Genomic DNA, 15,429 nt, shown 5'->3' on the forward strand with positions numbered 1-15,429 from the left:
TACAATTACGTCACCTCAATACATTTGTCGTAGCTTTTTCTATTTCAATTTGAAGATTTCTTCCATTTGGAATATGGAATACCAAAAATGGAATTTCGGAAGGAAAAAAAAAATAATCCAAGAAAATTAGAGCCAATGAAATTCATTATAACAACAATTAAAGCATTTAATGGGTCTTTTTTTCTACAAAAGAAATAATAATGGTATAATAAAAATAAATTTAAATTAGAAAAAAAAAGATCGACAAAAAAGAATTAATTTAAATAAAAAGATTTTTCGTTTCAAGTCAAAAAATGTGTTTAAATTATGCGTGATTTTGTGTTGTCCTAAGACTTGTCCAAAAAGATGCGCGTTAATTCTTTCTTCTGGCATCTTTCTTCTGGCAAAAACAAAATGATTCGAACAAAACAATTATGGAAATATTTTAGTGCACTATGGTCCGAAGAATTTGACGGCGCACCAATGCACAGGCTCAACTTTAATCTCGACAGCACGAGAAAAGAAGCGGTCGGTCATTTATTTGTTTGCCATTTTTAATTTCAATACCCATTTCTATATATCTGTTTCATTATATTTCGTGTCGGAAAGATGATAACTTATTGTTGGTTTTTTTTCTTCTTCTAATATGAGTGTGTTGTTCATTTGTGGGTGTTTTTTCTGTTTTGTTTTCTCTTCTGACCGTTTATTTGAATGCTCTTAAAAATATGCATTTTGTTTTATGTTACATCATATCTATTTAATTTTATGTATATAAATTACTGTAAAATTGGGCCTTATTTAAACACGTATGTCCAATTTGTGTGTATTTTGTTTGTTTTTCTTTTTCTTTCTTTCTTTTTAAATGAACAGAAGATTATGATCATTTTTCATGTCTAAATGAATGTTTGTAATTATGTATATGAAATTCTAATGCGTGCGTGTCGCTCATTTGTCTTCCCCACAATTGTGCAATATATATACTTGTGTGTGTGTGTGTGTTGTTTACATCTCGAACGAACTGAATAGAGATAGATTACAGAGACGAAGACAGAGATAGAGATAAATGAATTGTGTGGGCTGATCGAAGGCAAAATTTGTGATAGCACTCTAGTGCAAATCGGATATCTGACTAAAAACGGATCAAACTGGGATTTTCCTTCTTCATTTTATTCATTTGAAATGCGTTTTTTTTGTTTGTTTTTTCGTGTGTGTTTGTGTGTCTCTCGAAATGTGTTCAGCCTTTGTTCGTACGGCGTTGGAATGACGTTGTCTCCATCGATTATGAAAAAAATATGGAAAATAGATAACCAATGAAGGCGGCTAATGACGCTGTGTACACCAGCAATGTAAATTGTTTGTTGGTGGATAAGCGTAACGTTTCTATTTCACGACGCAACGACACATTATCGTCGGTCAATTTGACGCAGCGCTCTTTCAATTCGACCAATTCTTCTTCTTTCAAAATGTCCGTTTCATTGATCAATTTGCTTTCCTCTTCAATGATTCGATCGAACGATTCGAGCGCCTCCTTTTCATCCACATAATCATCATCCAAATTATTATCAAGCACAGCTGATGCAGGCGATTCATCCAATGTTTGCACTCTCACGGCCGTTATCTTTTTGGAGGGAGGGAACAGATTGATAACATCAGATGTGAATCGATGCAATTGAATTCAAGTTTTGCTTTAAAAAAGGGCAATTTTCTTCAAGCAATTGACACTAACTGCATTGTATGTCCAGTGAAAATGTCCCTTTTCAAAAAAATTAACTTACCTCTGATTCAAGTTCGTGTATACGATCATCACCATTTATCGCTGAACCTCGAACTGTTTGCGTCTCAAATAAATCATCATTCACCGCATTCGTTATACTCTGTTCGCTGAAGTCATCGTCTGCAACGGATCCGTTGTTGATTTCGGTAATAATTGAATTTGTACTACTATTGTTTGTTTCGTCAATGGTTGACATTGAATTTGTATCGAAACCGTCGTCCAGGTCCGTGATAGAGTTTTGTGGCTGCAATATGTTGAACACAAAGACATTCGAGTAAAATTTCAAGTAAAATCCACAACAATAATCAATCATTTACCGTAACCGTTGCTGAGCTTGTATCGCGTACAAGGGTGTTGGTGTGATTCAGCGCTGATTCTTCGTTGTTCGCATCAGTTTTCATAAGGATAATGTCATCGGCAACAGTTGTACCGATATCATTGTCATTGGCATCATTGTCAAAATGGAGCGTATCACGATTGTTATTCAGCCGAAGCTCATCGCTTTGATTTGTACTGATGCCTCTTTTCACAGGCACTTCTGCTGAATCATCCACATCTCTTTGTATCTTGTGGAGCAATTCGCGTCGTTGCTGTTCCTTCTGCAATGTTTGCAACTCCAGCATTGTACTTATAAACTGTGTGGAATTGAAGAGAATTACATTTGAATTAATTTCATGAAATCAAATGCGGTGACTTATTTCAAATAGACGAAGAAAAATGACAAAAAACGGTTCAACTTTTGATAAGACATTGGACATTCGATATGGGCTCACCTTTGATTCTAGTTCATCATATTTGGCAGAGCGTATTAGATCCTTTTGCACCAGTTTAATTTGTAACAAGAATTCATTGTACATATTCTTGAGTTCGACGATCAATTCACGAACCGCATTCGATTGACTATCTTCATCCGTTGTCTCTAGACAATTTTGGTTTTCTTCATTGACCTTGACCACATCATTGGCGTTGCTCTCCTTGGTTTCGATCTCGCTGATCACCTTACATTCGCCATTTTCCGTATTATGATTGCTATCATCATCACTTTTAGCTGCACTCTCTTCACAATTACTGATTAGAATTGCATCCGATTCTGTCAAAAGGACAAAGATTATCCGATTAGTTATTGTTTGAGAGAAAAACGTTTGAATTTTGAATCGTAACGTTTATTCTTACCAATACTGCGTTTATTATCCATATTATCCAATGAGGCAGTTGATTCAGTGACGATCTTTATCGGTTTGGTTGACGACAAGAACTTCTTTTCGATATCCAATAGTTTTTCATAGACCTTAAGACATTGATGCGGGTCGATCTTCAAGAATTCTTTGTGTTTTGTGTCCTGCATGAAAATTCAGAATTAGTTGTCCGCCCTCATTCAAATGAATTCGAGTTCAACAGATTTTTATGCGAAAAAGAAAAAAAAAAATTGAAACAAACACTCACATTGCACATGGCATTGATGATTTCGTCGGAATCCTTTAATTGCTTTAAATCGGAGTTGTTTAACCATTTCATGATCTCCTTTTGCTTATTCCATACGGTTGTATTGCGATTTTTATCGCCACCGCTCATGCAATTATCGGCCAACAGAAGATCATCTTCATTGAAATCTTCAATGATTTGCAATTGACTTTTGAGGTCTTCGGTTTCACGTTTGGCCTCCTCAAATTCCGCTTTAATCGCTTTGCAGTCGGCCTCCTGTCGCGCCATTTGCTCGCGAATACTTTCACTATTCGAATTGTTCATTTCTTGCAGTTTTTCATCATTTTCTTTGCTATCGGCAAGCTGTGCCCGCAACACCATCAACTCATCTTCGCTCGCCTGCCAAAATTGCTCGAACTTTGTAAACTTTCGCATTACAGCCAATCGTTCCTGATACACTTTCTTTAAGGCGTCTTTTGCGGTTTTCTGCGATGAATGCGAAACGAGAGCGAGAGGGAGGGACAAATTAAGATTAGGCTCAATAAAATGGCAATGAACGTGTTATATCGATCAATACTCACTTGATACACTTCTTTCTCGTCTTGCAACTGATTGATCTGCTCTTGCAGCTTTTCATTTGTTATATTCTTTTGATAACATGATAACTTATTCTCTAGAATATCGATACGACTTAGTAAAAGATCTTCATGGATCAATGCTTGCCATGAGTTCGATGAGTTTTTCCTGTAAAATAACACGCAAAACAAAATTCAATTAAATTATCGAAATGATTTTGAAAATCAATACCAAATCGGCTCACGTAGCCAAATTGAAGCTCATCAAAAAAGCGTCACATCATTTAAATTCATTTCAGTCAATTGAATTTGAAATCTTAATCTTGATACTTCAATTCAGCCAAATTTGCAATTATCATGGGATTTTCTCTTTCGCTTGGCAGTGAATTGTCTCTTACCATGTGGCCAACACCTCCTTTTGTAAATTAACTAATTTCTCTTCGAGTAAAATTTCGCGCAAATATGATTCGTGCATGATTTGTTTAAGACGAAATATGTCATTGTCGAATGTGCACGCGTTCGGATTGGGCGGATTTTGGTATGATGTTTTCTCGATGCCATCGGGTGTGATGAGCTTGAGTACGGCTATGATACAGCCATGCGTTTCCTTTCGTGAATTTTCGATGACATCAACGCCGAATTGAACAACATCACCCGATGATATTTCATATGCTTCGTTTGACTTGATTCGTTGGCTATTGATAAACGTTCCATTACTGCTACCGGTATCCTGTGAAGAAAAAAAAGGCAAAGAAAATGCATAAGCACGTGAGCTAGTTTGATGTGCGTGTTTGACCCGGATTTCGGGTCGATTTCAAAATCCAGCTCAATATTAATTGGCACTTGAATTATTGAAATCAAAAACAAGTAGAAGAAGAGGAGAAACAACACACACACAAAATTACCTTGATAAAAAATTTCCCATCCACATACCAAATGATGGCATGATTTCGTGATAGCACTTTGCAATCGAATATTGCATTGGAATCCTCGACGCGACTTCGTGGAACCGATCGGCCAACTTTGATTTCTTGCCGTGGTTCCAGCAAAATGTTTCGCTTTTGAAATGGATGCGAATTCGAATGACAAATTAAAATGACACGGGCCGGCGATTGACCATTGTTGTTGACTTTTGCGTTGGGTGACGGTTGCATAATTGATGAATTTATCGATTGTTGCGATGATGGCAGTTGCTGTGGCTGTTGATTCTATGTGTTGCGAAAATGGAAGTGGAAAAAAACAACGTACTATCAGCACTGAAATCAAATATTTGTCTCTCGGGCAGAGAGAAAGCAAAATAGGTAAAATAGTGCCAAATTGCATTATTGGTGCGTTTGCCTGTGTTGTTCACTCACCTGTTGTTGACGATTCAATGTATTGTTTATCGGTTGTGCGGCGGCTGGAATCAAACCATTCGCACGCAGATAAACTTCCGAACGGTCGTATGCGAGAACATGATCCATAAAACCACTACTAACAACCATGACCCCTTACCGCCTGTATGCGCAGGAAAAAAAACACACAAAGAAGAGATGAAATAAAAATAACACGATAAATTGATAGAGTAGATATATATATATATATATATATATGCGTGTATGAGCAAGCACCACGAACGAGCAGTAGCACGATTCAGATGCAGATACAAATTAAATATCATTTGAACTGTTTAATTCGGTTTTCGCTTCTCGGCGACAGCAACGCAACGAATGATTTCCGTTTGACGCAACCGAACGAACGAAGAGACAAAATGAGCATAAAAAAGAGAGTGAAAGACCAAGAGATAAAGGGAACAAAATCACATTCAGCACGCAAGTGTCAAGTATACACAAAAGTTAATGGCATCCATTCAATCGCTAAATATTCTTATTTGCTTTCCTCGCCTGTGTGTCAACCGTTGCATACACGGTGTGTCTTTTTTCTCGTTCTCTGAATTCATTGCAGTGCATAGTGTTTATGTGTGGATATAGTGCAGTTTGTAGTGCACCGCTCACTGCATTCGCTTATTTGTATTTCAAATTAAATTAGAAATTCCACAGATAATTGTGAGGCGCGCACGTATGATGATGAATGCCGAGTTTAGAGTGCAGCGATAAATCGTACGGAGAAGTGCATTTCTGATTTATTGTTTCTATTTGTTCTATCTCTGTCTTGTTCTCGCCTTTTGCACCGTACAGACTCGTAGGCAGAGAGAATCTCTCACTTGACTGTGCGACGGAATGTTTTGCTTGACGATTTGGTGCGAATGAAACAACCGTCGTTGCGCATACGTATTGAGAGAAAGAACTGTACCGAAAACAAAAACATCGAGAGAGAGAGAGAGAGAGAAATGTGAACAAATACACATATTTTAAACATGGCACACGACTTGCACTCTTTTCTCGACGAAAAAGAAAAAAAATAGTATATGGGCCGAATTGCTTTGTCTATCCTCTGTTCGCTTTTGCTTGTAACTCAAATTGAGGCGTATGCAAAAAGAAAGCCACCGATTCAGCAAAAAAGATGCAATGAAAGCAACATGCATTTTCTTTTTGTTGTAAACAGAAGTTGCACCGTATCCAAAATTGAATGTGCTGGACTGCAAGTGAAATGGGATGCAAGAGTGAAATGGTTCATGAATAGAAAATTGGAAATTGCCTATTGCATTAACTACGACTGTGTGCAAATAAGAAATGAACGGACTTAGACGTCATTGTTTTTCAATATTGCCATTGTTTTGATCGTTTAGCTCTTGCTTCAGACCCCTTTCTCCTTCATTCACTTCTTTCTCTCTCCTTTTCTCCTTTTCTCTCTCACACACACATACTTCGACAATACCCAAAACCATGTGATTTTTAGCAAGAGCTCAATCACAAAGAAGAAGAAGAAGAAAAACAATGACATGACAGTTGCTCTCATCATAATCAGCACTTTGTTGTGTTGTTCTTCCTTTTCTCAGTTGTTATTCAACTTCATTTAAATATATTTCTTTATTGAATAATACTTGTGTGTTTCACGTCACTTTTGCATTTATAATGGAAGATTTTATAGCGATATGCTATCATTCAATATTGCTGATAAAGCGGCTTTTATATTATTCCCCCGCGCCCTCCACCGTGCGCGGTGTCATCATTCAATGAATTCATTTTTCCGAATCGATTTTCATGACCGGCAGCAAAATTTCGCCGGCGTAAGCGTTCTTGTTTCAATGTGGGTTTTTTGTTTTCTGTCGTTGCATTCAAAACAACTGCTTGGTTTATCCATTTTGTTTCGGCTTTCTTTTTGATTTGGCTTTGCCACATTTTGAATTAAGCGAAGTCGATGCAAATTTCCAGCCGATTCAACGAACAACATGATATAATTTTTTTTTTAAATGAAATTTCAGTGAACAATTTGGAAATGAACACTAAATGAAATGCACATTTTGTTTTAATACTTTCAATAAAAACGGAATATTCAAACGATTGTGAAATCTCTCGTAAGAAGCAATGAAATCGAATCATTGTATTCTTCCCACTGCAAATAAAATCATTCTCATTCACACACACAGTGGTTGCTGTTTTTTCTTCTACTCTTCCTTCGAAATCGTGTGTGTGTTTCTTTTTCGTTGATTGTACATTTCGCTTTTACTGTGTTTACACTTACATTTTCTGCTGACTTAGAGAGAGCTGCATGAGAGTTTTCACCATGAAACATAAACAATCATTTTTATTGTGTGCAACATAACATCTCTCCCTCCCTTCCTCTCTGTCTCTCGCACACACACACACACACACAGTGAAACGATGCAACGAATAAAATACTATCGAATAAGAAGCCAAAGAAGCAACGAAAAAAAATGTGGTGAAATAACATGAAATTTAGTGAATAGAAAAAAAATCACAAATAAACATAAAATAACAACCGATCAAACAAACGAAAATCTCGTGAATGTGCGCGCACGAGATTAAACAATCGTTTCGATTCTCTGTATGCATAATCGCACAGAATTACGACAATGTATGTGTGTGTATGCTTGCATCACCGACTACGACTCATCATTAGCAATCAACAATTGCAAAATTAATCATTTTGATCACTCGCACAGAATTCCATTCGAATCGAGTCGAACACACATAACGAGAATCGAAGAAATAAAGAAAAAAAACACGGTTGCAATGAGGCTAATAATGCAAAATGAACTAGTGAAAAATCGAATTAGACATTTAATGCAAAGTCTTAATTAGAGTGCAAGAGAGAGATTGAGGGCGTACAGGGCAATTCGTCACAAAGTTAATTGGAAACCGTTGTTGTTTTTCGTTTCAAAACGTAAACAGGAAGTTATTTTTTCTGTGATCGAAAAATTGGGTATTGGGTCGGAAAAAAATCATCAAAATTTTTCGTCCAAAAATTGAAACGATCGAAAAATGAATTCAAAACAACTTTGAAAAACAACTTTGAATTTAAAGGAATTTAAAGCAATTGTAAATCAAGGTCAAAAACCTGGAGCCCAGTTTGTTTCTTGGCTTGAATTTTGTTCGCTGAAAGCAATTGGAACTGTAGAATTTGCTGGAAAGTGGATATGTATTTTCTAAAAATTTCTAAAATGAACCCATTCAACTGTTCAAGTTTAAAAGGGAATTTTGCTTTATACAACGCTGCCTCATAGCAAACATTGAACATTCAGCTTGTCAAGCGAATGGCCCATAAAGCTGTATGTTCGAAAAGCTCAAAGAGCAATATTTGACTGGCTCGGATCCATGATGATACAAACACAATATCCAGGAACCAAAGTGTTGGAATTTGCATGCAAGAAATAATTTCATTTGAGCCGATCAAGTCTTTGCATGATTCTCTACAATTTGTTTTGCATTGAAATTCTAGAGAAAAAAAAGAGCAGCAGCAGCAACCGCAGAAATAATTATAATTTCTTTTGCTACCATGAATCGATGCGATAGTAATAATAGAAGCAGCTACAATCATTCGAATTCGTGTAGTAAAATCGCTGTAGTTATAAATGGATGGAAGAAAAACGCAAAGAAAAATCACTTGCTGTGGTTATTTTTGTGTTGTCCATAAAAAAGCAAAAAAGAGACCGAGAAAGAGAGAGAGAGAGTTTGTGTGGCTTTGAGAGATAATTGCATTTGCGCGATGGTGATTGTATAAGTGATGTGCCGAAGAGTTGTATCTAAATAATTGTTGCATTCAAACTATGATCAAGCAAGCACCTAGTTTCATTTTGCCTTATCTCGCTCGAGAGACCGTGTTCTCGAGAGGCAAGTATATCCACGACATTAATTACAGTGGGCACTTGACTTGATCGACAAGCAAGATCAACTGAGAGAGAACGAAAGAGAGAGAATGAGAGACACTGAACACCACAAACATAAACACGGATGACACACGATCGTCACATGGTTACTAACGGGCCAACGTCTCTGCACTTTGGATAGAACATATTAACGCTTTTGAATACACACATTTTTATCTTGCTTCAGGCAGCGACAGCTAATAGATACAAATGATCAACACAACACACACGAATTGATCATTTGCATTTGGAATTCTCTGGCAAAGACGCGTCTCATTCGTGGGCTAAAGTGAGATGGGAGATTGAAGCAGATAGTCAAAGAAAGAGAGAAACAGAGACGAGATGTGCGCGCGAATATCGTCTTATAATGCGCACAATCGTATACATCCTCACACGCGCGCACAACAACTAAATATCTAAGTAAGCCTAGTCGGTTCAGCTGTTGATTTCTAAACGCCATCGAATTTTGTTCTCGCCACAAAACCAAAACCGTTCCAAGTTCTTTCCCACTTGATCGTACCAAATGATGATGATGATGTTGATCATTCTTCGTCTATAGTCTAATGACGATAATAAAGTTTTCTCCATGCAAATGTCGGAAACGTGAAAGAGATCTCATTCTCATCAACTTTTCACTCACTTTGTGTGCATGTCCATTGTCCATTCAATTAAACGACGTTTGAATTGGTCGGGTAAAAAAATTTAAAAAAAAGCGCCCAACTTTTCAGACACTTTTGTTATGTGGTAAAAGCGCGACGCGCGTTGACAAAATAGCAGAAAACTAAATCGTTTTTTTCCTCCGTTTGTATACTTTATTTTTCGTTTACATCAAGTACTATTATTGTCACCGTTCCGATGGAACGTGCTTATGTGTACACATTTCTCTTTGCCTGTTTCTCTCTCTATTCAACTCCACACGCAGTCAATGGGCGGCTTACAGAAAACAATACTACAAAAGAAGATTCAATTTACATAAAATGAAGCGATGTGGACGCATTTTTTGAGACATGTTTTGACCGAAGCCAATAACACTCCAGGCCGTTTAAACAACCACAAAAAAGCACTTAATTTTTTCTTTCAAGCCACATTTCGAAATAAACGAGAGAATAAAACGGTGATAGTCTCGCGTTTGAAAAATTTATACAGTTTTTTTATCTAGTGATACTTGTTGGTGCAAATGAACACTTGAACGTAGAAAAAAAAAACCAGCCACATTTACAATTGGCGCACTTCAATGAGAGAATGAAACATGGACAAAAAATGTGAGACATGACATAAAATCTATAAATTCAACACAGTTTCAAATGTGAAATATTTATAGTTTTCCGTGTTTGATTTCATATTTTTTTATTCATGTTCGATTTTATCACATACGCACATACACGATTTGAATCTTCGATATTCATTCACATGATCCAAGTTCAGATTACTTTGATACGTTGCCATTCGGATTGAATGTTTGTTGTTATTCACGTAAACAACCGTAAATCAACTAAAAAAAAGTTCAATTTCGCGCGCGGGTCGAGAAGATGATGGAAGCAAAAAAAACCAATTCGATTGGGTGGTACTCGTTGAAACTGGAATCCACATACCTGACCGAAATTGTATCCTTATTTACACATTGAACATTTCACAATCAGCACAGGCCGTCTAAATTTAAACTTTACACGAAATGCGAGAGATGAAATGAGCAAGTAAAAAACAACACGAATTCAACTCTCAAACAGCACAAAACCACATACACACAGAAAACAACAATAAAACAAATCGATTGATCTCTATGGTTGCATTGAATATTTATCGGTTTTCGACTTGTTTGCCGTATTTCGTAAAACCGAAAATATCTCAAGAATTCATCACAGTTTTTTTTTCTACAAACGTTAAACCGAACAGCTACCGGAGATTCAATTTTCTAATTAACACGTTTGTTTTTTCTTCTGACAAACACACAACACACAATTCGACAGGTTCGATCATAGACACGAACACTCACAAACACACTGTCCGGGCATGAACTCTAGCATTTGTTGCTCGAGTAAAATTTGACTACTTTTTTATCTGTTGAATTTTTTTTTCTGCTCGCTTTAAATTTCTGTGTATTTTTTTTTTATCGAGTTAAACAGAAATAAAAGAAAAGATAATCGACTCGTGTGTTGCGTTTGCTTTGTCGTCGTTTTGACAGCAGCGATTCAACTGTCTTCTGTGTAGAACAACACATCTGTGGACGCGTTTGCATGTCAAATGAAATGAAATATGTGCGGGACAGAGAACGAGAGCAGGAGAGAGGGATAGGCATACACAGAAAGAAAAAAAACCAATACACAACTACCATGTTAAATGCGCTGTGTTTTTATACACGCTGATTCTGTTTGCACAACCACTACATCGTGTGCGGAACACACAGGCCCAGTGAAAGAAGAGAACAGAGAAAAAGAGAAGGAAAAAAAATAACAGACGGTGAACTGAAAGCAAACGGGAAATATGATTCTAATACACGTTCAGCCACACTCGCTTCGTTCGTTCTAGTGCTACTATTGCTGATGCCTGCTACTGCTGAAATATCTCTTTCTCGCGCTGTCAGAACATTTTTTTATGGGCCACTAGATATCCATACACCGATTTTGCCTGTTTGCATTTTGGTTTTTGGCTTGTTCACTCGCTCACGCTCGCTGCCACCAATTCATGTGCGGTTCTTTTTTCGCCGATTTATTTTCTACGCTGGCCATAAGTTTCTGTTTTTCTCAATTCTAACTGTATGCATATGATGTCTGTATTTTTATCGGCGCGCGTATTATTTTCTTTCTCACTCTTCTTCTCTCTTGCTCTCGTCCAATTTGCTTGGATGTTTTTATTCGTTCGGTATTTGGATCTGTTTTTCGTTTCGAGTCATCAATTTGATTTGATTGATTGACTTCATTGGCCAGATATTTACGTTTTTCTCGCTTAACAAATTTTCCCATTGCATTGCTTTAATTTCGACTGGTTCAAATGCAACAAACCGAAGTCAATGCTTGTTTTGTCTATTCGAACCGTGTGTGTTATCACATTTCTCGCATATGCATTCTGCAATTTCTGGATTTCGCTGCACGCACATATGACATACAAACACACAGGCAAAAACTATGATTGCATACTGTTGACACACACACGTACACTGTCTCACATGCACACAGTGGGCTCGTGAGCGCGCGCGAGAGGCACTCAATGCAAAGAGTGCAAAGGTGCAGAGGTAATCAATGGAGAAAGAGAGTGAGCAGAAAATAACAACGGTTTCGAGGCAAGGGAATCAATTTGAGATCCAGAGAGAGAGAGAGAGAGAGAGAGAGAGTGAAAGACAGAGCAGCACTAAAATTATTGGGCCCAATAAAAATGGAAAGGAGAATGTTATCAAAATGCCTGTTTTTTGTTTCAAAGAAAATCGCCTTTGTTTGATGTTTCCAGTGAGACTTTCAGCCAAAACATACACTCACACCACAACGGTTTTTATTCATTTTTCTTTTCCTTCGGTGCCATTCACAACAAAACAATCGACTTCGTCACAATAACAATCGAAAAAAATAATTCACTTTACCGAATGGAGCACGCATACACATTCAAACGACGTCACTCTGGAGAATTGAAATGATGAGGGAGAGAAATAGCGCACAATAAAATGCAAATTCTAATGTGGGAATTAACAGCTAAACAAAACGATGAACGGCAGAGAACAATTATAAGGTGCAGTTTTTTTTTGACAAGTAACGCGAGCGACAACCAAAGAAGACGAGAAAAAAAACACCAACACGAATTGTGTCCATCGGTTTTTCGTCGTGCATAATTTCAAGTTATTTTTTTCTGTCGTCTTTTTTTTCTGCATTCCATCGAAATCATCACCAACGCAATTTTCACTCACATTCCCCACTTACCATTCATTCGCGGGCAAAATGCACGGAGTCAAACTGTTTCTGGTGTACGCTGATGCACAAAATAACCAAATACAAATGGATGAGAAAATACGTACACAAGAATTTTTTTTCGATCACACAAGAATTATGAAAGACACACACAATTATTTGGATTATTTCTTCTTTTTTTTTCTTCGTTTTGGTTTTCCTTTGGACACAAGAACAAACTAATATTTCAATATAAATAATAAAAACATAGAACAGAACACGGCGCGCACACACAGTCTCACAGCCCCGTTGTTAGTTTGATTGTCACATTCATTGGATGGAAATTCACTTAATAGCCATCAATTTTGGTTTCGTACGGATATTTTTCGATGGCATCACTTGTGTTTTGTTGAAATGCTTACGTTGTTGCTTGAAGACAACAACTGAAATTTTTCCCTGTCTGTATTCTTTTCTTTTCTTTTCTTCTTGCTTACGTTCGTTTTACTTCGAATGAAATTGTGTGTCTCTTGTCTGCCTGGTTCGCACGAAAGAAAGAAGAGAGCGACGATGAAGAAAAAAATCAACACCAATGCAGATATTTGTTTATGACTTTTCAGTGCAATGTATGCATACGCGCGCCTCGACAACTATATATGAGAAAATTTTGACAAACAAACAATGTCTAACGAAAAGAAAAATTCGTATCGAACGAAAAAGTCAAGCAAATTCGCAGCGAACGAAAGAGACAACCCGTTTTTTCGTTGGTTTCGTCTTTGTTGTATTTGTAATATGTATAACACGTACACTGTACCAACTCACACAAAAACCCGATTCCTTTTTTTACTTGAAATGGATGGAACGAGTGCGGTAGAACGAGAACAATATATGGAAGGTTGTGTCAAACGATTTCGAAACGTCTTCGCGATGAACCAACTCAACGAGACGAGAGATCTAGGTGCGGTGTATGAGAAGTGTGTGTTGTATTGCGTTTTCTTTTTTTCTCCACTTTGATTATTGGCACATGAAAATCAAGTACATGTAAAATTGGCTCATTTATTTGACTACACTGGCCGATCCATTCGTATGTATGCCCGAAGAAAAAAACATTGCAATGAACAGAGCAAGATGGCAGTACATGATTCAGGCGAGAATACCATCAACATCGGGCAACACATCGTAACTAACATCAGCTGAACTTTTTCGCGGCAATTTTGAAAATGCAGTTTTTTCCTTGGTTATTTTGTTGGGAAATTCATGGATGTTTCTGTTCGAGAATTTTTCCAGATTTGATTGCGTTCGTTTTTTCTTTGGTGCATTTCATTTCGATTTCAGAATCAATTAATTCGTAAATATTTTTGATTAGTTTTTTTCTGTTTTCAATTTTCTATTCCCTTTTCTTTTCTCTTCTCTTCTCTTCATACAACTTCAGTACTTTTTCTAATCTTTTCTCCTTTTCCCCTTTTCCCCTTCAATTTTACTAATTTTCTCTCCTTTTGTTCACTTCGATTAACCCAATATGAAATATTCTTCGAGTGTTTTTGTTTTACTCATCGTTGCATCAATTTTAAGTTCTATAATTTAATAAATAAGAAGACTATATGGGCTTTGTTTCATATAAACGAAATTAAATGCAGAACTAAAATGACTGCAAGTATTTTTTCATATGACAACGCAAATTTCGATTGGTTCGAATCATCTGCGAGTTTTTGCACAAATAAAGTCAATTCCAACTCTTTCGTATGCATGACTATGTTTTACATATGGAAAATTCGTCGGCCTTAAGTAAAAGCGGAATAAACGAAATTTTTAAAGGCAGCCTCTTTCAAAAGGCCCTTCTGTGAGTTGCAATACACAAAATTGCTAGAATACGCTTGCTTACCGTTTGGCTATTTCCAAGTTTGTTCCATAGATGAGTTCATTTCCTTCAATATTTTAGGGTGTTTTTGGACTTAAGCTAAACAATCATTTTGGAATGAATCGAATTACTCTTTGAATGATGCAATTTAAAATTGCTGCGCATAAAATCACATTCTTCTTGCATTGTACATAGTTTTTTTTCTCGCTTTATTGAATGTGGGAAATACTACAAACGCAACTTCGATCGTGAGAACTTTGTGCCGTTTGACATAAGAAAATGCGTCGACTCAGGTTGCAAAATGATCGATCTTATCGATTTCGCAAGTTGACTGAAACTTCAGAATCAATTACGAAATCTTAAAAAAATCAATGAATATTAGACATCGGAAAATACAGCATTGATAGAAAAAATGGTCGTTTTTCAAATAAATTTATGAAGAAAGCCAGTTTAATTTCATTGAACATTTCTAATGCTTCGATCAAATTCCATTCTCACAATAATATTCGTCATTTTGGTCATTGTTTGAAGTATGAATAATTCCCGGAAATGAGCGCGCTAAATTTTGTTTAGTCCTAGCTCGGATGGGAACACACTTAAAATGCGCCCATAGTCGTTATTTATTGTCTCAAAAAAAAAATGGTCGCCAGCACATTATTAGCAGTGAGCTATTCGCATGCACT

At 36.8% G+C, this 15,429-nt stretch overlaps 1 protein-coding gene across 4 annotated transcripts; it reads right to left on the reverse strand.

Moving 5' to 3' along the window:
- Positions 1–141: 141 nt before the first annotated feature.
- LOC129575244 (sarcolemmal membrane-associated protein) lies at positions 142–13,996 on the reverse strand. Of its 4 annotated transcripts, none has more exons than XM_055458404.1 (11): positions 12,925–13,996; positions 5,106–5,247; positions 4,656–4,958; positions 4,149–4,480; positions 3,757–3,919; positions 3,197–3,661; positions 2,927–3,092; positions 2,527–2,843; positions 2,071–2,388; positions 1,755–1,997; positions 142–1,597 (listed from the first exon to the last, which is right to left on the reverse strand). In XM_055458404.1, the coding sequence occupies exons 2-11, from the start codon at positions 5,232–5,234 to the stop codon at positions 1,259–1,261; spliced, it is 2,775 nt and encodes a 924-aa protein (XP_055314379.1). In that variant the 5' UTR covers positions 5,235–5,247; positions 12,925–13,996; the 3' UTR covers positions 142–1,258. The 4 variants fall into 4 exon arrangements, with proteins under 4 accessions (XP_055314379.1, XP_055314377.1, XP_055314376.1 ...); XM_055458402.1 differs by having other exon boundaries at positions 12,591–13,592; XM_055458401.1 differs by lacking the exon at positions 12,925–13,996 and adding an exon at positions 10,612–11,260.
- Between the last annotated feature and the right edge of the window lie 1,433 nt (positions 13,997–15,429).

Source organism: Sitodiplosis mosellana, unplaced genomic scaffold, assembly GCF_009176505.1.
Source record: "Sitodiplosis mosellana isolate CC-2019 unplaced genomic scaffold, AAFC_SMos_1.0 Smas_scaffold_6166, whole genome shotgun sequence".
NCBI lineage: Eukaryota > Metazoa > Arthropoda > Insecta > Diptera > Cecidomyiidae > Sitodiplosis > Sitodiplosis mosellana.

Bases quoted from the DNA above. Each gene is read 5' to 3' on its own strand.
- LOC129575244 (XM_055458404.1), bottom strand. From the start codon at position 5,234: ATGGTTGTTAGTAGTGGTTTTATGGATCATGTTCTCGCATACGACCGT. The intron at 2,844-2,926 runs GTAAGAATAAAC...TCCTTTTGACAG, and splicing joins GGATAATAAACGCAGTATTG to AATCGGATGCAATTCTAATC. The intron at 1,598-1,754 runs GTAAGTTAATTT...CCCTCCAAAAAG, and splicing joins TACACGAACTTGAATCAGAG to ATAACGGCCGTGAGAGTGCA.